The sequence below is a fragment of the Carex rostrata genome, chromosome 31, assembly GCF_964058835.1.
Source record: "Carex rostrata chromosome 31, lpCarRost1.2, whole genome shotgun sequence".
Lineage (NCBI taxonomy): Eukaryota > Viridiplantae > Streptophyta > Magnoliopsida > Poales > Cyperaceae > Carex > Carex rostrata.
The window spans coordinates 1,699,686-1,723,303 of NC_135948.1; the positions used below are offsets into that span (position 1 = coordinate 1,699,686).

Sequence of the window (23,618 nt, forward strand, 5' to 3'; positions counted from 1 at the left end):
GAATTCTATCTTATCCTGATTTGACAAAACTTTTCCTCATTTATTTGATAAACTTGGGAATAAAAATCTATAAGGTTTCTAAAATTCTTAAATGCTTTAATCATCAAAAGTGATGACAAGCCATTTCCACAATTATCTGACAAACTTGTGTAATTCTATTCGGTTTCTATATTTTCTGAAATGTTTTGATCATCATATGAGAGGTTCATGCCACTGCGAATATTCCTCTGTTGGTCAGCTATTCTCTTGGAAAGACGATTTTGAAGTGGAATCATTCCCTGGATCGTGTATCCAGGGATTCCTAGAATGGAATTCTCGTCCATTTTTGGTTCAAACCACTTTTTTAGGGAAAGACCAGTAATTAATAGTTTTCCGTATGATTCTTCGCCTTGGTAACGGATTCCAAGTCTCCTTAGAAGGGAGCTAATTGCTCGTCCAGTCCTACATAGAGTTTTCAAATTAGAAAAGAAGGTGACAGCCTTCCTATTGAGGCAGTGCATGACAAATGCATTAAGCAAAAAAGAAGTTGTTGACAATAGTAATATATTGATGGAAAGTAAGTTATCAAGTTCAAAAGGGAGACGTGGTGTTAGTCATTTACTAACAATGGAGGAAAAATGGGGTGCAAGTAAAAAAGAGAAGTTAACCAACCTCCCTACTATGTTGATTGTTTTATCCTCCTGTTGATATTGGAGTTGTGTTTCTTCCAATGGTAGTATAATTGTGACGGTTGGCAGCATTGCGCCTACACAGTATAAAACAAATGCTGTCCCGTAAAAAAATCCTCCGTAATGGAACCTAATCAAAATTCATACAAAGTATGAAAATAACAGAGATGCGTAATATACCAGCTGCTAATCGGTGCTTCAAGCCTTTCAAAATTGCAAGAAGGTACACCTACAAAATTTCAAATTTAGCCATGGAAGAATTACTGTAATTTGAAATCGACTCGTATAATCATTAAACTTCCTTCAAGAGATGATCAAATTAAACTATATTCGCATTTTTGAATAAGAGGAAACACCTGAGCAACATGGGTTTGTAAATCACAAACATCAACAATCAAAGGGTTATCTTTGAAAGACACTCTTGGCACCAACCCTATTGCTGCTGCTTCCTACATTACATGAAATTAAATCCAACACTCATGTCAGTACAGAAAAAGGAATCAAATTAGGTAATCTTGAATCGAAAAGATATGAAAAAAAAAGGTTAATATTAGAATCACTCACCTCGAGTAGGTGAAATGAGCGGGGGTCATATTCCCCAAATCCCTCCAATAAGGAGCTAACATTAGGTCCATTTGAAACATCGAACTGAAGCCTTAAACTTTCGATCAACTTATTTCTCAACAACTTATCGCTGGGAAATTTCATGCAACCTAACACTTGAGACAATGCATCCACTTTTGGTTTTACATTTGCTGAGATCGTTTCATGGTATACCATTAATGCAAGCGATGTCCTGCCATTTGAAAAAACAATTTGAAAAAGAATAAAGAAAACATAGTTAGACAAGGACATGGCCCCTTGACGCCATGTACCAATCAGTTCAGGTGGTGGCTATTATAATATCACAAATTATGAAACTCGAAGAAATAAAATGGGATTTCCTCTTAGTTTAATTTGACAAACCTACCATTTGTTACTGATTTGTGGTTTTCCAGAGTCAAAGTTTATGGTTATATTGCCAAGAGAGCATTCCTTATCATATCTTTGTAGACACAAACCTAGGAATTAACAAAATGAAAAAACTCGTTTTAGAATTCCAGTTTTAAATTGACCAAGAAATTCATTTTATAAAAAGTCTCAAAATTACTTGGAGCTTTTTACCAGTCAGACATCCACATAGAGTTGAAGTAATAGCAACTTTACTTGCTTTGGCTTCTTCAAAAAGGTCAAATGCCATTTCTGCTTCATCTTTCCTATAGAATGCGAATTGTAATTACTAAATACCAATTTTGACTAAAAGTTGAACTTTCCAAGTTTTAGAAAACAGAAGGTTAACTGAGAAATTCTACTTTTCACATGCAATGATAAGGACACTATATGTGATGTCATTGGGTTGCACTCCAACTTTCTTCATTTCATCAACTATTGCAATTGATTTAAGAATTTGTCCATCTTCACCTGAAATTTTTATGCAAGATTAATTCAAACCAAAGAATTCCCAAAGGACATTGTGCTGAACTGCAGATACAAAAAAAATTCGGGGTATTTGAGCCCAGGCGATAAATTAAATAGTAAGGTTAAAGACAGGGATAGCAGTGTACATAAGGAGGTAATCAAAGCATTCATCATAGATACAGTTGGTATTATTTTTCTAGACTTAATCTCCTCAAATAGCTGCAAGGCTCTTCCCCAGTCTTTTGCCTAAAATAACAAAGTTTCAATGGTGTTAGACCTTTTTGTAACTTGATTTTAAAAAAAAAAAATCCGAAATCTTGCAATCTTGACCTCTCAACTGATTTAGATTGTACTGGTAATAAGGGATTTATACCACTCCTGGACCTAAACAGTACTAGTACACATGGATTAAGATGCCCCTATTGGGTATTCCCGTTAGACTTGCTTCCAAATATAAAGAAATATGAGGATCAGTCTCGAATAATAAAAATACTTAATATCAACCAAAAGAATTAAACAATAAATAGAAAAAAGTTCATGTTTAGGCTATATCGACAAGAGTAAACATACATTGCAACAAGCACCCATTAGAGAACTATAAGAGATATTCCCGACTCTTATCCCTTGCACTCTTGCTTGATGCATGATTTCAAATGCCTCTTCTATTTTTCCAGCATGCCCGGCAACATCAATAAGGGTGCTAAGAAACATCTGAAATGGGTGCAAGAATATTAAAGAAAAAGAATGCAATTTAGAAAAAATATTTGCAAGCATAGAAATTTGAAGAAAAAGACAATTACCTCATCTGGTTGAATGCCCTTACTTTTCATGTCATTATATATTTCAAGTGCAAACTGGAGATCTCCATTCAAGCTACAACTCCTGATAGCAATAGTATAGACCTCCACTGTACCCTTTATATTGTACTCATCAAGCATTTTATACACCTCACGGGCCCGATCAACCTTATAACAATAACAGCAATTTTACATCAAAATATGTGCATGGATGATTCAAGGATTGGAGCCTTCTTTCAAAATAAAAACAAATAATAAGAAAAAATAAAGAGGATGCTACTATAATAATACCTGCCCGGCCTGGATGCAGGTTTTAATGAGCGCACCGACCGTAACATGGTCAGGTAAGATGGGTTTGGGCTCATTAAGCATTTCTGACAAGACATCAAAAGCACGATCAATGGCCCCAGATTCGCCACATGCTGTTATTAGAGCATTGTAGATCACACGATCTGGCTGCACATTCTACTGCAAACACCATCCTCATTAAGAATAATTAAACAAAAAAAAAAAAAAAACTATGGCCAAAGGTGGAATTTTGAAGGTAAAAATATTTGAATTGGTATATCTAATGTATTATTTCTCTTGATGGTATTGTCTCTAATTATTTCTACATGAATGACCAATTTAATCTCTATCAGTCACAATAAGGAGAGGATATGAGAGTTAACCCTCAATCCTTGTCAAAATGTATAAGAATAACAAGGGAATAAAGGGGGATAACACCCAAATTTTGGAGATAAAAATATACTACCAAAGAGGTGCAATAAGAATTTTCCCAAGTTAAGGCCCTTTTTTTTTTTCTCTTTTTCAGTTTTCAATAAAACACAAAAGTAACCTAGAAATTCTTATACCTCATCCGCCTGATTTAAGATTTTGTTATACATATATAAAAACAATGGAGAGGAACGGATTTTGATATGTGTTTGGAAAATTTTAATGATTACAATCCTGTTTGGTATTACTGGCAAGTAATACAACAAAATCTTGCAATTTGTGAATCTTACTAGAACATTATAGCAACTACGATGACCAATTTGTTGAAAATGAGGGCATTTTGGTCACTCTCTTGGAACTTTATGCTATGCATTACTTAACTTGATACACAATAGCAACACTTATCTCCAACGTCTTACCAAACACCATCCCCAAATTCGGGGATAAATAGATATAGAGTCCGACGGGTTCTGCGGTTTTAGAGATGCTTATCACAATTGTAATAACTGTAGTAGTGACCTTATTTATCAATTATATAACTGTTTTTTATCCTTAATTGGACTTTTCATATTACCAATTGTGAATATATATATATATATAGAGAGAGAGAGTAAGGCTACGGTGAGTTGCGAAGTAAAACACGTTTTTACTTCACGCAATATCTTCATTTTCAAAGTTCAAATAGCCGATCCAAACCGTTAGATGTTTAATCTATAATAAAATATGCTTGGAAACTAAATTTTACATTTTTTGGAATTTTTTTACTATTTATTAAGCCACTTTGAAAATCTGAAATCCGGGTGAACAGTAAAAATTTCTAGACCGCTGGATCGGTGATTTTCAAAGTGGCTTAATAAATAGTAAAAAAATTCCAAAAATGTAAAATTTGGTCTCCAAGCACATTTCAATATGGAGATCATGTTGAGCGGTTCGGATCGACGTTTTGAACTTCAAAATCGCAAAATATGAGCATAAAGTAAAATAGTCGCTTTACTTCGCAACTCACCGTAGCCCAACTCTCTCTATATATATATATAAAGGTAGAGGAAAAAGTTCTAGCTACCTCCAAATCAGATTGGGAATCCCAACTCCACTAGACTCAAGCTAATTGTCAGATAGAAATTAAACAATGAACCAAAACCATTGATCATGATATACTTCACGAGTTATACACATAGTAGGAATTATAGGTATCGGTATCGGGATCGGGATCGGTCCCGGCCGATACCGATATGGGATCGGGGTATCAGATCGGGATCGGCTCAGGAACGGGTTTTTTTTTTCTTTATGATTTGCTACGTGAGGATCGGCTCAGGATCGGATCGGGGTCGGCCGATACCAATCCGGATCGGTATCGGCCGATTATTCCTACTATGGTTATACATTTATGTCCAAAATTTGTGCAAGTGTATGAGAAAATGTAAAGCTATATACCTTAGATCTCAAAATTCCATATGCACCAAAAGCTTTTGCCACCTGTCCAGCTTTGGCGCACCCATCAATTAGTGCACCATAAGTATTCACAGTGGGCTCTACACCGGCATTTACCATCTCATGAAATACCTAAAATGAAATTCTCAATATATATCAAGAACTGCAGGTCTCTATTATAAGAGGAAAGTCTGATTTTGGCCCTTCAACTATTGCACTTGATTCAATCAGGGCCCTCAACTGTTACACATTATTCAATTAAGCCCCTGAAAATTTTCTCTGTTTAATTAGGCGCCTAAAGTTTTGGTAATGATTCGTTAAGATCCTTCAATTGGTCAGTAACTATCAATAATTGTTATAAAATCATTTATTAGGACTAAACTCTGGAAACCTCTGTAACTTAAAAAAGACACCAAGTACAATGTTAATTTGATTTTCAATTAATAATAAGGGCCAAACTGAAATTATGCCAAAATTTCAAGGTGTTAATTAAACACACAAAAAGAACTGTTCATGGGCTTATTTGAACCAAGTGTAGTAGCTGAGGGCCAATTTGAACTAACCTTGTTTTGTAGTGGCTTTGATCAGGAAAGAAATTGTACCTCAAACATAGCATCTACTTTTCCGCTCTTAGCAAAGACAGATATGAGTGTTGTGTAAAGCTTGCAATCTGGTTGAAGTCCGGCGTCCTTTAGCATTAACATAACTTGATAAGCTCCTACAAGGGGAAATATTTCAAAATATGACTTTTCAGAAGAAAAGCAAATAGATTAGCTGAAGAAACAAGAGAGGACTAACCATCAAAATCTTCTGAGCTAGCACATACAGACAAAAGCATATTGAAAGTGCTCATTCTGGGGTTTCTTATTAATTTTGCAAACTGAATTGCCACCTCTACAGCTTTTCTACTCTTGCATGCATTGAAAAAACTCGCATGATGAACCTGAAATGTTTTACAGTCGATCAGCTTATATGACTGATTAGGCCCTACCCATAAAATTCAACAGTTACCTTGTCCATGTTGAGAAGTCCTTCACGATCTACGCTCTTTAACAAATCTACACAATCTCGCAACCTGATAAACAATTCTTATGAATGAAAATTTGCATTTGTTTATTTATTCCTAGACATATATTATCTAAACTACACAAAAGTCAAATGGATTGATCATACCTTCCGTCTTTCAAGAGACGGCTGTAGGTATATAAATATGCTGGTCGATCCCTGTTTCCTGATTGGATTTTATTTGTTCGAGGAAATTTGGTAAATTTTCCATTGCTTGTTTTTGGGGAACTATGGTTCCCTTCATCTCTTTTCAATTGGTATGATCTCTCAATTTTTTTCTCTTTACTTGGAGGCCCTTCCTTCATGCATACAACAGTAGTTCTCCCTTGCTTGTACTCTGTTTTATTTTTCACATTAACCCATAAAACATGCATCAACAAATATAATATAAAAACATAAACTAACAAAACCTTTTGAGTCAGTTGAGAAATAATTTCAGATAAACACATGCATCATGTCAAATGTAACAAACAATTTCTCTAATAAAGATCTAACCTGATCTATCATGAGATGATCCTTCAGCCATTGAAACGGCAAACTGAATTGCATTTCTTGAAATTAAACTTTTGGATATGGCCCCCATTTCAAGTTCTTCCTTGACACTAGACACTAAAATTTCTTCACTGGTTTCTCCTTGAATGTCCTTCACTGATAGTGCAACACTAATGCTGGAGTCTAGTGCAGTCTTAGGCAATTCAAAAGTATCAGCTTCTGTATGAATCTTCTTAATGTCATCAATATGGATTTCATGATTTGTAATTGGCTCTAGATCTTGCTTGATTGATTCACCATTTTCAATAGTTTTCGAAAGTTCCTCGACCTGAATTGATTAAAGCAGAGAGTTACAACATCACTTCTTATATCATTCTATTCTATTTGGTGTTAGAATTACATTTCATATTTAGACTACCAGCAAGCAATGCAAAATAGTCTACGGTCTGCCCTGAGTCTACCGTATTTTTTTACAGCTCTACCTATTAGCATTGGTTAAGAGAAATAGCAATGCGGCACGTGTAAATTGCAAACCAATAGCGAAGTGACACATGCCCCACAAAGAAATTGATTTATGATAAAAAAAATTCCGATTCAGCAGGCACAAAATTTCATTTCTTTTCAGATTGAAAAAATATACACAGAAATTATACATGACATATAGGTTTCATCCTTTACAACACTGAGGTCAATTATTCTAAAATTCTTGGTGAACCCATTAATATGCTCTTTTTTTCTGGCAATTTTCTTGGTTCATTAATCCATTATCATTTCTAAGGTTGATCCATTACCATGTCTATATTGCCCCTTCACAAAGTCCACATAGACATAGTCACTCGTGATTCATGACAGCTGACATCAATTTACAAAAATTACGAATTCTTGTTTTGCTTTACATCTAGAATAATTGCATTATAAAATTAAATAGAATGCACACCTCAACAGAGGAAATATGGCTCCTTTGATCAACGTAGTAGAGATAGACAAAACGGATAGCAGCCACAGCAGCTGTCGCAGCAACAATGGCAGCAAAGTATCTCTCGACTATTGAATCTTGTAACGAACACGTGGTAATTCGAGTACAGAAACCCGATTTTTTACAATTGTACCGAGATCGCAAGCGCGGAGGTCTGGAGCCACACAGCAGCTCTCTTCGAGTGAAGGATGGAGAAAAAGAGACAGGAGATGAACTGGAGGCAGGGGTGGGGAAGGAGGATATAAGGCTTTTGGATTTGGGGCAGAAACTCAGTCCCATTGGACTATTGGAGTGAGAGAGAGAGAGAGAGAGAGAGGAAGAGAGAGAAGCGGTGGGAATTTCAAAGAAGGGGATAACGAGGTGATGGAGCCAATGCTTCGTTATCTTTTCTCTTCGTCCGGATTTTCTGCGCCACTCGAAATATCTTACTTCGATTGCGGGTTCTCTGAAGAAGACATGTACCCGTTATGACCCGCTGCGTGGATGGGTAGTTCGAAGTAGAGACAGAGGAGATTGAGCTTTCAGTTGTGGACACTTATTCTCCGACGTGTTATTTTCCCGGGCTCCTGAAAATCATCAGAAAAAGAAAAAAGATATTTTTCCCGGGCAAAGCTCCTCTCCAGTTTTGTTGGTATAAGAGTCCCTTGTTTAGATCGGGCAGTAGGCACTAGGCACTTCTATAAAGAGAAAATGGACAATGGATGGATGTATAAATAATTGGGGAAATGGTGAGGATTGCTTTCGGCACGTTTCAGTTAGTTATGGAAAAGACCAAAAGGACCCATAAGGCCATAACTCTATCAGCCCGGTTCTTCCATGGCTATAACTTCTGTAAGTCTGTAACCTACATGCTGTTCCATGTAGCTGATGCTTTTCTTTTTGAATTGTCATACTATAATGACTTTGAATTGTAATGTCAACCCCACACCCAATTCGAATTCAGATCCAGTGCAATACCACACCGATCGAGTAGAATGAGATCTGAGTTGTTCGTTTTAATTCAGAACAAATCTCAAAGTGGATCCCTATATTCTAATTAAATAGGTACCGTTGTGGGTTTGGAATTCAAATCCAGTGAAATACCGCACTGAGTAGAATGAGATCTGAGTTGTTCGTTTTAAACCGGCACGAATCTCAAAACGGACCCTCTATATTCTAAATAAGCACTGATATGAGATATTACTTTGGTCTGGTTGGAAGTATTGTACACGGTCTGGTCCGGTACCGTAGATATGAATTTTGTATTGTACAAGGTCCGGTACCGTAAACGATGTAAATCCCATCCAATTCAGGGTTTTAAATATTCTTTGTCATCACAAAACTAATAGAGCTATGAAATTTAACTAAGACGGTCCTGTTATCTGTCACCAAGGCGTGGTCTTTTGAGTTGCTACAGAGAAAAATGCATTTGTGATGTCTATTTCTATTTTCTTTTCTTCGGAGGCGTAGAGGATCTCTTTAGTAATACGGATGACCTTAGGATTATTTTTGAGAAAGATTAAAAATTCTTAATTTGAAAATAATTCAGATATATATGATTATCTTCTTTACACATTGAATCCGTATTCATCCAAATAATTAAATTCACTTTCTCAAGATTAAGCTGTCTTCTCACCTCTTTCAGGAATCCTTGAATTGAATGACTGGTATCAAGGGAAAGATGTCATCACTTCTTCTGGAAAGGAGAACAAGGTAGAGATAAAGACGGATCTAAGAAAGTTATATATAATTGTAATTTCTGCACACGGGATAATTTATGTTGTATACTTGTATATCACCATGTGGCGACATGAACATCGTGAGATTAAGCCATCGTCGTCGGCTATCTGGAGAGGAAGAAATGTTACAGGATCAAATACAAATGATGACTGCAATTTCGAAAATTACAACCTGAGAGGAGTTTTGGAAGACTCCGGGTGATCAATTTAATTGAGAAAATGAACTTTCAGATGCTTCTTAATTATATGTAATGCTAAATTTGACTGTAAAAGTGTTTATATTTTATTGTTGTTAGAAATAAAAACTCTGAAATCTAATTATCATCAATGCGCAGCTGTTTTTGTCGGATTTATTTGTTTTATAGATCAAAACAGATAAGAGTTTTTCGAGTTTGCATGAGAGTTCTGCTGCATGCATGTACCAAGCTGGTATCTTAAAAAAGTTGAATCTAGTTTAAGGACACATTTTCTTGGTTCGTCATGGAATTTTATTGTTGCTAGATGCATCATGTAGATTTTGATAATGCAAAATAAATTATGCAAGTTTCGAGAAGTACGGAAATATTTATATTTATTTTGACTTAAAAAAAAAATTCTTTCTGAGAGAGGAGTTTATTGTCCGACATTGCTCGGCAATCAAATGATGTGAACTGCTACTTGTTTAGGTGAGTACAACAATAGGAAAAGGTACTGATCATATCAATTTTGACTTCTCCATCTCTCTTTTGCCTTCTCCTTCTTTTGTTAACGCATTTCTTCGTTCTCTCTCCACCACAATAAAAATAGATTTCAATGACATTTATTGTAAATTAAAAGAAATTTTAGATAGTTCTGAAAGGTTTAACATTGAATGTTCTTATTTATTTTTTTCCCAGGAAAGTGGGGAACGGGGAACCCCACCGATTTCATTAAAGAAACCATACAGAGTTGAGTTTGGATACCAACGATACCACATATAAGCAAGCAAACAATTTACTTAACATACTGAAAATCAGTTTTTTCAAGCAAACAAAAGACCCTGTAGAAAACATCTCTTCCACTGCCATGGATTAATTTGCACTTCCATAACCTGTGCTAGCTGGAAGGTCATTAACATCACTAGACAAGATTAAGGATAGTTAAAGATAAGCAGCATCACCCCTGGCTTTACACCATAGGGTAGCTAAAGACTTAATTTGAGATCCTAAGAGGCTCTTAAGGAGCTAGAAGATTTTTGTTGAAGAATGTTCTTATTGATTGTTAAGCTTGTTAGCGAATTTTTATTTCGCAAACATCTTGAATTATAGTATTGTTCACCATTATTTTCAATCAAAGCCTGACTAACATGTCAGGATTGGAATTCGACAGTTCCATATATTGCCTATAAATTGAAGTCAGTTAAATTAAAGAGATATAAATGAAAAGTGGGTTTTCATCTAGATTTCGGATAGTAAATGAATCAAATTAATACGGGCTGAATACTGTGAAAGGCCCATACAGGCCCAAAAAAGTTATATAAAAATGCATCTCTCCATTCTATTATTAAGCACGTTGGGTGTCCGATCCACCAACCGCTACGATTGAGAGATGAAACTTCGGATTTGATCTCAGCTCTCCAATTACATAATTTGTCTTCTTTTGATTAAATGCATCTCTTTTATGTATAGAAGTCTAAATTTAGTTAAAAACATACACACCACGTGTGCTGCCACACGATACGTTATAATTTAAAATGAACAAATTATGAAATTTAGTTATATATTTATTTGTTTCCTTATTCCTTTATTTCCATTTTTTTTTCCTCTTCAATTGAGAAGACTCCACCTTCCATTTTCTTATTTATTGTTTCCTTCTTCGTTTCTATACGAATCACAATGGAAATCATTTTTTTTTATTTTCATATTTTTCTTTCTTTGTTTTCATACATATTGGTGTGGGCAATTTAGAATATATTTCCAATATATAATATATCAATGTGTGTATGTGTGTGTGTATTCTAAATTGGAAACAAAGAAGAATATAAATTGGAACGTGTGTGTGAATATATATTTTTCTTATAATATGTGTGTGTGTGTGTATCCTATACATACAAACGATAACACTTTTTATTTATATTTTTTGATATCATATTATATGTTGATATTGAATTATTGTATAATATTTGATATTAGATTCGAATCGAGCTATTATTTGATATCATTGGTACTTAAAAATAAATAATCATCACATCATCAAATTGTTATTAGAGATCACGATTAAAGTTAATTATAAATACATAATCATATAAATTTTCTATTAACATGTGTTTTAATTTTTAGATAATTATTATTTTCATTGATATATTTGTTTCTTATAATATGTCCCCGTTGCAACGCAAGGGTATGATACTAGTCTAATATATTTAGGCCATGGCACAGGATTTCTAAATCGAGTATGCATGTTTGTCAATGGTACCATGACTTTATTGGCAATAAAAAAAATGTAGAGATTTATTTCCCCTCAACCAAATTTTCTTGTGCCCCTTTCTTTGGGATATATGATTGATTTGTAACTGATTGAGGCATCTGAATATATTCCATGCAAGAAGTTTGACTTACATATCCTCTAGCTAGCTAGCACACATGCATGCCACCATCCATGTATGAATAAAGAACAAAATACATTAGCTTAACATAAAGTTTAACTTTAGTGTACAAATGTGTATATATGCAAGTGAAATATGTCAGAGTAATTGGTAGGTGGCTAGATCTGGTTAGCTGAGGTAAGAATAAACATGGGAGGCCAGGAAAATTTGGAAGATGGATAGTATTTATTATCCATATCCAAATAGAAATAAAAAGAAAGAAAGCTGTCCACTAATAATTGGTCTTACTTATCATCACTTCATCCGTTCCTTATCCATACACACACATAGACTCATAGAGTGTGTAAATGAGAGAGACAGGAGAGACAGTACAGACACAAGGATAGTAACATGGTAACTTGATTAATATATATACCTAAGAAAATGGACTGGTATATATAGTAAAATTTGTGTGTACAGAAAATAATTTCTGAAAGCGACAGGGCTTCAGATATTATTGGCATCCATCTTTCTTCTTTGCTTATTTAGTTTCTTGCTTCTCTAGTGTGATCGTTCAAGATAGTTATACAGAGAAAGAGAGAGTCAATCATACATTTTTTTTTTCTAATTGAGATCATAATATATTTACACACTTACATTAATTTCTTTCGACTAGGAAAATATATATATGTTTATATATAGATCTTAATAAATAATTCGAGGTAAAGGAGTTGATCATTTTTTTTTTCTTTTCTTTTCTTTTCTTTTTTCCTTTCTCCTCGATCTTCCTTCGTTTAGTTGAAAATTGATTGCACGTACTGGCACATAGAAGCTAAACATATCAAGCTATTACGTACTCCATTTCATTTGTTTAAAATCTCAGTTTGTTCTTGGTTTCTACAACATTTTTAACATGAATTCCCTCATTCATTGCAGAAAAAAAAAAAAAAGACGCACAACTAACACGAGCAAATGGAGAATCAACCTCCACAACCACCAATCAGTCAATCACAACAACCACCGGTACAGCCCTACTCGTTGCACCCACACCACTTATTGCAACAGCAGCAGCAACAATTGCAGATGTTCTGGGCCCACCAGCGTAGAGAAGCCGAACTAGCAGGACCTGCCGAGCTCAGGGCCCACCACCAGCTCCCACTCGCACGAATAAAAAAGATAATGAAAGCTGACGAAGACGTGCGCATGATATCAGCCGAGGCACCGGTACTCTTCGCCAAGGCATGTGAGCTGTTCATTTTGGAGCTCACCATTCGCTCATGGCTACATGCCGAAGAAAACAAGCGCAGAACACTGCAAAGAAACGATGTGGCGGCTGCCATTGCACGTACCGACGTGTTTGATTTCTTGGTCGACATAGTGCCCCGAGAGGAAGCCAAAGAGGAAGCAGGAGGCTTGGGGTTTGTGCCAGGTGGACCCGGAGCTGTAACTGCTGCCCCCGGAGTTCCGTATTATTACCCCCCTGCAATGGGGGCTGCAGCACCTGGGTCGGGAATGACGATCGGGCAACCTGCTAGTGCGGCAGTTGTACCGGGTATGTACATGCCACAACAGATGCCAGTGCCAGGGTGGCAGCCTGCTTGGCAACAAGGGGCAGCGTCAGATGAAGGTGGTGGTTATAATGAGGGATATGACGGTTCTGCACCACCAGCACCTGGCTCATAAATGGAGGAGGTAGTAATTGTATATGATGGAAATGACATAAGTTGATGTAAGAACAAAGAAGGTGATGAGGTAAAATTAGGTCATATTTGAATGAGAATGAGTGTACGTACGAGGGATAATATAACTTTAAATTGCTTATGTAATTGGATTTTTTTTTTTTTGTCTTGTTTTTATTTTCTTTTTGGAAAAAACTTACTACTACTGTTTATTTTAACTTCCAACACTAACCGAGTGTTGATATGTTTGTAAGAGAGGGAGAGAGAGAAATAGATAGGGAGCATGAGGAACAGTGAGAGAGAAGGCTAGTTTCGATTTATTGAAAAATTAATGAGAGAAACGAAGAGAGTAATAAAGAAAAAAATCCAGGACACATTTAGTTGGAATGAATTGGACCGAGATCTAAGCTAATTGAGTTACACCTGGAATCCAGTAATTAATTACACTGTCTAGAGTTTGGGTGATTTTATGTTGATGCTGTTAATCGAAGAGACTAGATCCAAACTGCAAAGATAGGATGAACATGTGTCATCAGTTGTATTTGTATTTTAGTTAAGATAACAACAAGGAAGAAACTGATCAAAATGCATTTTAGAAAATGTTTCATGTTGAACAGAATCAAATGTCAGGTGCCTCTGTTATTTTGGACTTTTACTAGTAAATTTAAAATTGAAGTCGTTCGTTTCCATGTACCAAAATACTCGTATTTGATTGGCGATATTACTTTATAGTTAATAATATAATTAGTTCCGGATTTATATATATTTTCTCCGAATGTACCTAGTTTCTTTGAACAAAATATGTCCATGTAACCATGTTGAGTATTTTAAATTAAAGAGCAGAATAGCTGCTAAATAAAATATGTCGTGTCACCATTTGGATGAAAAGAAAGGTTAGTGAGGATAGCTGCTAACTCAAGCTATTTCAAATTACTAACTCAACAAAATATTACAATAGCAGAATAGCCGCTAATTAAAAAAAAAAAAAAAAAAAAAAAAGCCCTTTGTGTACATGTCCAAACATAAAATAGAAATCCGGGTTAGCACTATCTCAAGCCCATCCAAACAATTTAAATATTTAGAGTAGAACTAGGGTGTTCTTAAGTTCATCAAGTTTTTCGGTGAACTCAAGTCTAATTAAAACCTGTCTATCTTACGAGTGATGCGTCTACATGTAAAAAACAATAATTTTGCATAAAGTCAAGTGGTCAAAAAAATTTCAAAAAATGAATGCATTAAAAAAAAAATTTGAAGAAGAAGTGGAGAAGTCCCACCAGTGCTAATCCAGGCAAGTGCGATAAAACGATTACCAGTGGGAATAGCAGTGTCCAAGGGATTGAGAGGTTTAGAAGGAAGAGGTGGAGGTGGGGGAGGAATGTTTGTGTCAGTGGTAATCGTTGATGGGCAATACTGAACAAAAGGATGAGACCACTAAGCCAATCCGTCGTGCTGCTGGATCAGATACAAAAAATTTCATATGTGGACGCATCACTTGTAAGGTAAGCAGGTTTCAACGGTTCGGATTCGTCATTTCAAGGAGCTTAGTGAACTTCAAAACACCCTAGTTCTACTCTTAATATTTATATTCTTTTATATCTCCATGTTTCAACTTCAATCTAATATCATATCAAATATTTTTTAAATTTATGTATTAAAATAAAACTGTTAGATGTGATCGATATTTTTTATTTCAACTTGCACATAAAAGGTATCACGTTTTTAATATTATTCTTATGTGAATCAATAATTTTAAAAATCAATGTCTAGAACACGTCAGTGTATTTTTACAAGCTCTTAATACTAATATAAATAAAGTCAAAATGTTGTAATTTTACACTATAGAAAACTAATAAAAATCACAGCCAATAATTTTATTTGAATATTTAAATTTGAAAATTTAATTTATTAAGTTTTCAAAATAAAGATATAATTATGCATTAAAAATTGAGACGAGGAACCTTTCTGTGTGTATTGTTTTTAGTCCGGAAATTGGTTGCAACGGATTAGGCGATTAACCCATCAACAACTGGCCCATTTCTCTTTTTATTTTTTTTGATAAAAAAAGGCCCAGGCCCGTTTCAATTGATTGAAACAAAGTTAATTTACAATGACCCTAGCGAAAAGAAAACAAAGCAACAACTACGGCTAGTAGGTCCCATTTCTCTTTTTATATAAACGTATATAAAGCAAAGGAAATGAAATAGAAGAGAAATAATATGATGTGGCAGGTTCTCATCCTTAAAACATGTGGCCACAAATTTTGCTATCAAGCAACTCCCCGCCAATAATTTTTCTTCAAGTAAACAAAAGAACAGAGAAAAAGCTTTAGCTCTGAATCGCCATGGCAATGGCGCCACACTCTCTTCCAGCTCTCCGCTCCTCATTTATCGCCTCTTCTGCACACCCAAAACTGACAAATTTGACCCCTTCTTTTAAATATTTCAATACGAGAAGAGCAAGGCAAGGGAATTGCACTCGCGTAGCCGCTGAGCTTGACCAGAACACGGTACAATCAATCAAATGGGAAATGGGAATATTTGTGGGCTTTTACAAATTGCAAAAAAAGTGTGGAATTTCATGTAATTCAGGGTTCCTGTTGCAAAATGCACTGTCAGATTTCAATAAACGTGACTATAGGCTTTTCTGTGGGGATTGTCAGTTTTTTATGAAGGGTTTGGATAAAAATTATGAGCTGAAGCGTGGTATCTGATACTGCATTAATGTTGGACTTAACAATATGAGAAATCTGGTACCAGGTACCAGGGCTTAAGGTTTTGAGTTAGCCTAAGGTGGGTAGTGTCAATGATTTTTCTGGCTTTTTTTTTCCCAAGTCCTCGAATTGAGAAGCACATCTTCACCTGTAAAATCTGCATTGGTATTTCAGTAAGGGTTTGAATAGGCTTTTCTGTTACTTCGATGGGTATGGTTGTTTCTGTTAAATAAAGTTATGTAAGCAAGTACCTCAGTTGTGTGGGGGTACTAACTTTGAACGAGAAATACAAATCAGAAAATCTCATAATTATAATCTTTTTGTTTATATTCGATCGTTTTCAATTGTCTTGGCATAGGCTGTGGCAATTGCAGTTGGGATTGCCAGTGTTGCTGTCGGTATTGGAATCCCCATCTTTTATGAAACTCAGATCGATAGTGCAGTAAGTTAATATTTTTTTTATTTTAACATTTATTTGAGTTTGTTCTAAACAATTTGAAATCATTGTTGGGCACTATTTATACAATAACCCCCCCCCCCCCCCCCTCAATTTTGTGTAGGCTAAGAGGGATAATACACAGGCTTGCTTCCCATGCAGCGGCACTGGAGCTCGTTAGTCTCATTATTCTCTTCTTAGATAATATAAATTTATTATTGTAACAATCAAGTTCCGATGAACGGGTAAAACCATAATAATCCACAACATTAAGTTATGATATACATGCACATCTCCAATCTTGCACTACACCAGTAAATGTTATTCATTATTTTATTACTTGTGTAAACATTTTGAAGGTCACTTGGCAAAACTCATTATGTAAACATTGGAGAGGTGGTTTAAAGTTTCTATTGATATTTTGCAGAGGCATGTAGGTTTTGCACGGGAAAGGGAACTGTAACTGTAGTTCTTGGTGAAGGTGAAACTGAGGTGTCTCAATGTGTAAATTGTGATGGTGCCGGTTCTCTGACTTGTACCACCTGTCAAGGGAGCGGCATACAACCACGCTACCTTGATCGCAGGTAAAATAACTTACCATTTGCACACAACTAACCCCCTGGAAAGTATATTTGCACTGGTATGCATGTAGCTGGTTTTCATTATGTACCAGTGTAGCTGTTGAACTGTGATTGTAGGCTTGTAGCACTGGATACTGGTATTATTGGGTCTGGTACTGCTACATAGTGTTAGTACTGAACTGCTTTAGGCTTTCTGATGTTACTAATTCATTTATTTTGTAATATTTGTACTTTTTTTATTAAAGTATTTTATTTTCCTTGAAATAGGGAGTTCAAGGATGATGATTGAGTCATTCAAGCTCTGTTGGCTATGGTGAAGATAGCAGAGAATATATGTCAGAGGCACAATGCAAAGCGCAGTACAATTCTTTGTAATATATTTTAGTTTGATTTTTTATATGCATGAAAAAACCATTTGTAATAGTTACTACAGTATTAGATATCTTTTAACTCTTTCTTTTGTCTTTTGTTTGCATCTCTCTCTCTCTCTCTCTCTCTATCTATCTATCTATCTTGAAAACCTTGAAAGGGGCTGCAATCAGTGGCGGACAGGGGCGGACCCAGTTAGAAAACTCTGCAATCAGTGGAAGCCCAAAACTGTTTGTTGAAACTCAGTTAAAAAAATTAACGGGCCAGCATTGAAATCTGCTTTGTAATGTTAATGGGCTTGCTGTTATTTCTGTGGTTGTCATCTCTTTTCTAGCCTGTTTAAAAAATTTCTAACAGGCGACTCTCATCTCTCTCTCTCTTTTCTTTAGAAATTTCTAGCCTGTTAATTGTGCCATTGCCCCATTGCAATCTCTTGGGAAATTTTACAAAGTGTTCTTCTTTTGTAAAACATAGAACAAAATACTCTTTTTTCAAAATTCTTAACAAAATGCCCTTATGAACCCCACTTGTTCTCTCTCTTTCCTTTCCTTTCCTTTTCTTTCTCTCTATTTACTCTCATCTATTATTTGCTTATATAAAATATACAATTGTAATTTTATTTAAGTTTTGAATAACTTTTATTTTTTATGTGTATAAATGATTTAGAATAAAAATTAAGTATGAAATTTTATTTGCTAAAATTAATGTATATAATCAAAAAAAAAATTTATATAATCAATTGAAATAGATCTCTCTTTCTATTATATAATCAATTATTTTTTTTGGAAATCTGTTATATCTTCAACACATACATGCCTCAGCTGCTGACAGGTAGAGCAGCTTCCTAACATCCTTACAACTACAAGGCCTCTTAACCAATCGGATAATTTAGAATAAAATTAATACAAAGAACTGCCAACATCATTTACGCCAGAATTATCTCTTCTTTTTTTAATTCATTTATGCCAGAATTGTCATTGCTCAATTCGAGCCTTTGAAATGCGTCTCAATTAAACAGAATTGACGGCCATGGATCAAATTAAACAGTAACAGAAGTATGCATGCGGAGAACAAACATTATCAAATTTATAATAAAAAAATTCATATATTCTACATTGAAGCCTAGACATTTTTAAATTTTAATTTAATTAGTCAAACTAATTAACAGAAATAGGGTAAAATGATTTTTGTCGTCCGGGGCAATTTTGTTCCTAGTTCTGCATACGGATTTATGTGGGAAGCATGTAAATCATGTACAAAATTAAGTGTAAATTTTGTATACATTTTAAACAAATATAAATTTTGTAAAGATTTAGATTTATGCATGAAAATATAAAAGAGAACTAATGTGGTGGCATTGGTAGACAAGATCTCTCAAAACTAAAAATCTGAACAATGATCTAATTAAACTAAAATAAAATCTCAGCCAACAAATTTCACTAAACCTATGTGATATTCTAATAGTAAATATCCAACTACAGTTGGGTATAAACGCCTAAAGCCAATTCATCTGGAAGCAGTGACATGCGGTTAAAAAAATTATGGTTGTGTGTTGTAACATTTAAGAATGTGACAAAGATAAAAGGAAAGTGGAATTGGAATTGGAAGAAGATTGATGTAATCGAATAAATTGAGAAGAAATGGTTTAAACATGCAAGTGGCGACCACGTGAGGAAGAAAAGACAACAAGGGTGTGCTTCAAAAAGAAGGTAGAGGAGGAGAAGAGAGGGGAGAGAAGAAGTGACCGAATTTTATTGGATTTTGTTTATTTGCTTCTCAATAAATTTTGAGGGTAAAAGAAAAGAAGAGAAAAAAAATTATGTCTGCAAGTTATTCAAATTTTGTATTTCAAATCAGAATGTAGAGGAGATTAATTTTTTACATTGTTTTCTCTTTTTTTCTAGACCACAAATTAACTCTCAAATTGATTAATTACTTTCATATATTAATTATAAGGAAATGATGAAAATATAATCATTTTTCTAACATTTGTTACATTTCTAAACATATCTGAGTAATTACATCCTTAATATCTCTCACCTATTTTTTTTAATTATTCTAAACAATTAGCTACCCACTCTTATCTCCCATTTAATCTAAGTTCCATTAAACTTCTAGCTATCTATATTGCAAAATTTAATCTAGAAATACTTGTGTAGAACTTTTCGGAATAAAACTTATTCAAAAGTTCTTTCAGTAAAAGAGATAAAGAGAACACATAAAAAGCTCGTATATGCATGTTAGTTATCATTATTGACATTTTCCAAAAATTAAATATATGAGAGCAAACTAAGCAATAAGAGGAATGGTTTGAGGCCGATGTCCATCGAACTCAAATTTGAGTTCTATAGGATTTTCTACTCAGATTGAAGATACATGTCACTTTAATATCAGTGCGTGTTTATTTGAAAATTCGTATTGATCTAGCGCACGGATTTTAAAAGCGGATCTAACAGTAGAAAAACCCATCAAATTCAAATTTGAGTCCGATGAACGTTGACTGCAAATTTCTCCCTTCATATAGATGTTGAAAGCAAAACTCTTTGCACAATTAAAATTATGGAAAATCTTTTTAATTCAGTCAAATTTCTCTTTTGTACCCTTTTTTTAAACTTAGTGACTATCATGCATCACATTACATGCTAACAATCATAATCATATGGATATGTTCAATCATCAAGATATGATTTTACATGTCAACCATATTTCATCATTGTGAAAAGCATCCGTTCTAACTAATGTCACCTGATACTGACCTCTTCTAATACAGATGTGCTCAATCAATCAAGATATGAAAAACCAATAATATATATATAAAAAAAATGAAGTATTTAAAAATGAAAATCAATAGGTGGAGAGAGAAGAAGATATTGATCCGAACTAACTATACATGAATCGGTGACTTAACATCATCTCCTCTTAACCACTAACCAACCTAACTCCGACTACGACCTAGATTCATTTTTTTTTTTCCTTTACATCTCAATCAAGCAATAGATTCATTAATATATGAATCGTGTATGGACTTGAACAAATGAATATATATATATATATATAGAGTTAGGCTGGGGTGCTATGGATAGCATAGAGGCCTCTATGCTACGGCTCAATATTTTAGTTTTCAAAATCCAAACGGTCGATCCGAACCGTTCATCTTATTCTCCATATTAATATCTGCTTGGAGACCAAATTTTACATTTTTCTGAATTTTTTTACTATTTATTAAGTATTTTACAAAATTGTTGATCCAACGGTGGCTGCACAAAACAGTAAAACCGTTGGATTAGCGATTTTCAAAGTGGCTTAATAAATAGTAAAAAATTTCAGAAAATTATAAAATTTGGTCTCCAAGCAGATATTAATACGGAGAATAAGATGAACGGTTCGGATCGACCGTTTGGATTTTGAAAACTTGAATATTGAGCCGTAGCACGGGAGGCCACTATGCTATCCATAGCACCCCAGCCTAACTCTATATATATATATATATATAGGACGTTGCTACGGTGCTATGGGTAGCTAAGAGGCCTCCGTGCTACGGCTCGGATTTCGAGTTTTCAAAATCCTAACGGTCGATCCGAACCGTTCATCTTGTTCTCCATATTAATATGTGCTTGGAGACCAAATTTTATATTTTTATGAATTTTTTTACTATTTATTAAGCTACTTTGAAAACCCCTGATCCAACGGTGGCTTAACCCAACAGTAAAACCAGAAACTACCGTTGGATCAGCGGTTTTCAAAGTGGCTTAATAAATAGTAAAAAAATTCATAAAAATGTAAAATTTGGTCTCCAAGCACATATTAATATGGAGAACAAGATGAACGGTTCGGATCGACCGTTAGGATTTTGAAAACTCGAAATCCGAGCCGTAGCACAGAGGCCTCTTAGCTACCCATAGCATATTAGCCAAAACCTATATATATATATATATATATATATATATAGAGTTAGGCTGGGGTGCTATGGATAGCATAGTGGCCTCTATGCTACGGCTCAATATTCGAGTTTTCAAAATCCAAACGGTCGATCCGAACCGTTCATCTTATTCTCCATATTAATATCTGCTTGGAGACCAAATTTTACATTTTTCTGAATTTTTTTACTATTTATTAAGTATTTTACAAAATTGTTGATCCAACGGTGGCTGCACAAAACAGTAAAACCGTTGGATTAGCGATTTTCAAAGTGGCTTAATAAATAGTAAAAAAATTCAGAAAATTATAAAATTTGGTCTCCAAGCAGATATTAATATGGAGAATAAGATGAACGGTTCGGATCGACCGTTTGGATTTTGAAAACTCGAATATTGAGCCGTAGCACGGGAGGCCACTATGCTATCCATAGCACCCCAGCCTAACTCTATATATTTATATATATATAATAAGGCTACCATACATTGCAATTAATACATAGGTATTTTTGTACATTGAACTATATATAAGTACCGGATTCAAAGTCTAAATAACCGATTCAAACCGTTGATCTTGTTCTCCATATTAATATGTGTTTAGAGACAAAATTTTATATTTTTTTGAAAATTTTTTACTATTTTTTTAGATTTATTGAAATCGTTGTTTTTTTATGGTCCAGATTTGTCTGAAAAACAACGATTTTCAATAAATCTAAAAATTTCCAAAAAATATAAAATTTGGTCTCCAAACACGTATTAATATGGAAAACAAGATGAACGGTTTGGGTCAGTTATTTAGACTTTGAATCTGGTGATTTATAGTCCGATGTACAAAAATGTTTATGCATTGCAATGTATGGTAGTCTTACTCATATATATATAATTAAATTTCGAATTTAAAATAATAATTTTGATATATTTTTGGCCATCATGTTAATAAAATTATAATTTAAAATAATAATTTTGATATAGAAGTTGAACCTGTGTGCACATGAATTTTGATAATTCGCTCAAAGATGTGAATTATGGGGAAAAAAAAAAGTTTACGCAAATTTAGTGTGAACCCTTTACAAATTGACATATTATATGAAAAATAATTTTATATAAATTGACTAATCAAATTAAGTTTTAATCATATAATACAAATTTAATTTTTACAGGTTTCACATTTTTTACATACCAAAATTCGCACACAAGTATTGCAGAGGATAAACACTTAACATATAAAATTTTGAGAAATGCATAAATATTGGTACACGCACTTCGAAATAAATGTCGGTTAGCCAGAAATATAGTATTTTTTTCGTTAACGATTTTTTTTATTAATTCGTCGACGATTATTAGTCCGCCTTTAATATTCAATTGCTTCTTTGTGGGGGCCATCAATGCATCATGCGTCATGCACTGTCCTTCTGTTTTTTATTGGCTTTTTTTTTTCTAAAATTTTGTTGAACAAAAATCCTTTTTCAAGCATAAATGCTCAGCTCCAAAAATGTCCGTGATAAATTTCCGAGAAGATTTTCAGCGACTTTCAACTGAAAATTGGACCAATTAAAAAAGTTCTCGCTAAAGTTTGAAAAATAAATGAAGCTAAGAATGCGATTTCTTTTATTTCATCATTGTTTTTACCGGTGAGAAGCCCGGAAGTTGCATGGAACTTCTGATGTAAAAAAAAAAAACAAATTAGATAAGGAGTGAGGCTATGCATGGTAATATGCATATTACGATTTATATTTTTGTTTTTAAATTTCAAATAGTTAATCTGAACTGTTTAACGTGATTTTCATATAAAAGTATACTTGTATATCGGATTTTATATATTTCTTTTAATAGATAAAAATCACTTGATTTGAAAATTCTGAAACCATCCAAACACGGTGATTTTCTATCTATCTAAAAAAATATGAAATTTAGTCTACAAATACATTTTGATATAAGAATTATGTTTAACGGTTTGTATTAACTGTTTGAACTTTAAATATAAAGATATACGTTTATAGTACGAATCAATCTGTAATATGCATATTACCATGACCTCGCTCAACTAGATAATATTATTTTTTAC

At 34.1% G+C, this 23,618-nt stretch overlaps 3 protein-coding genes across 3 annotated transcripts; 2 read left to right on the forward strand and 1 right to left on the reverse strand.

The window, feature by feature from the left end:
- Nucleotides 1-18: 18 nt before the first annotated feature.
- On the reverse strand, nt 19-8,138 carry MRL1 (Pentatricopeptide repeat (PPR) superfamily protein). The gene is made up of 19 exons (XM_078296092.1): nt 7,566-8,138; nt 6,632-6,956; nt 6,245-6,473; nt 6,083-6,146; nt 5,870-6,014; nt 5,674-5,789; nt 5,075-5,203; nt 3,215-3,388; nt 2,927-3,091; nt 2,697-2,837; nt 2,273-2,372; nt 2,021-2,129; nt 1,833-1,924; nt 1,639-1,729; nt 1,233-1,464; nt 1,025-1,117; nt 849-897; nt 652-745; nt 19-441 (listed from the first exon to the last, which is right to left on the reverse strand). The coding sequence occupies exons 1-19, from the start codon at nt 7,881-7,883 to the stop codon at nt 156-158; spliced, it is 2,952 nt and encodes a 983-aa protein (XP_078152218.1). The 5' UTR covers nt 7,884-8,138; the 3' UTR covers nt 19-155.
- Nucleotides 8,139-12,663: 4,525 nt separating this feature from the next.
- Nucleotides 12,664-13,702, forward strand: LOC144547440 (nuclear transcription factor Y subunit C-2-like). The gene has a single exon (XM_078296095.1). The coding sequence runs from the start codon at nt 12,837-12,839 to the stop codon at nt 13,545-13,547; it is 711 nt and encodes a 236-aa protein (XP_078152221.1). The 5' UTR covers nt 12,664-12,836; the 3' UTR covers nt 13,548-13,702.
- Nucleotides 13,703-15,751: 2,049 nt separating this feature from the next.
- LQY1 (DnaJ/Hsp40 cysteine-rich domain superfamily protein) lies at nt 15,752-17,727 on the forward strand. The gene is made up of 5 exons (XM_078296210.1): nt 15,752-16,049; nt 16,612-16,695; nt 16,814-16,865; nt 17,117-17,273; nt 17,538-17,727. Exons 1-5 carry the CDS (start codon nt 15,885-15,887, stop codon nt 17,557-17,559), a joined length of 480 nt encoding a protein of 159 aa, XP_078152336.1. The 5' UTR covers nt 15,752-15,884; the 3' UTR covers nt 17,560-17,727.
- The last annotated feature ends 5,891 nt before the right edge of the window (nt 17,728-23,618 follow it).

Bases quoted from the DNA above. Each gene is read 5' to 3' on its own strand.
- LOC144547440 (XM_078296095.1), top strand. From the start codon at position 12,837: ATGGAGAATCAACCTCCACAACCACCAATCAGTCAATCACAACAACCA.
- LQY1 (XM_078296210.1), top strand. From the start codon at position 15,885: ATGGCAATGGCGCCACACTCTCTTCCAGCTCTCCGCTCCTCATTTATC. The intron at 16,050-16,611 runs GTACAATCAATC...GTCTTGGCATAG, and splicing joins CTGAGCTTGACCAGAACACG to GCTGTGGCAATTGCAGTTGG. The intron at 16,866-17,116 runs GTTAGTCTCATT...GATATTTTGCAG, and splicing joins ATGCAGCGGCACTGGAGCTC to AGGCATGTAGGTTTTGCACG.
- MRL1 (XM_078296092.1), bottom strand. From the start codon at position 7,883: ATGGGACTGAGTTTCTGCCCCAAATCCAAAAGCCTTATATCCTCCTTC. The intron at 6,957-7,565 runs GTGTGCATTCTA...TAATCAATTCAG, and splicing joins GCCATATTTCCTCTGTTGAG to GTCGAGGAACTTTCGAAAAC. The intron at 6,147-6,244 runs GTATGATCAATC...ATTGTTTATCAG, and splicing joins CGTCTCTTGAAAGACGGAAG to GTTGCGAGATTGTGTAGATT.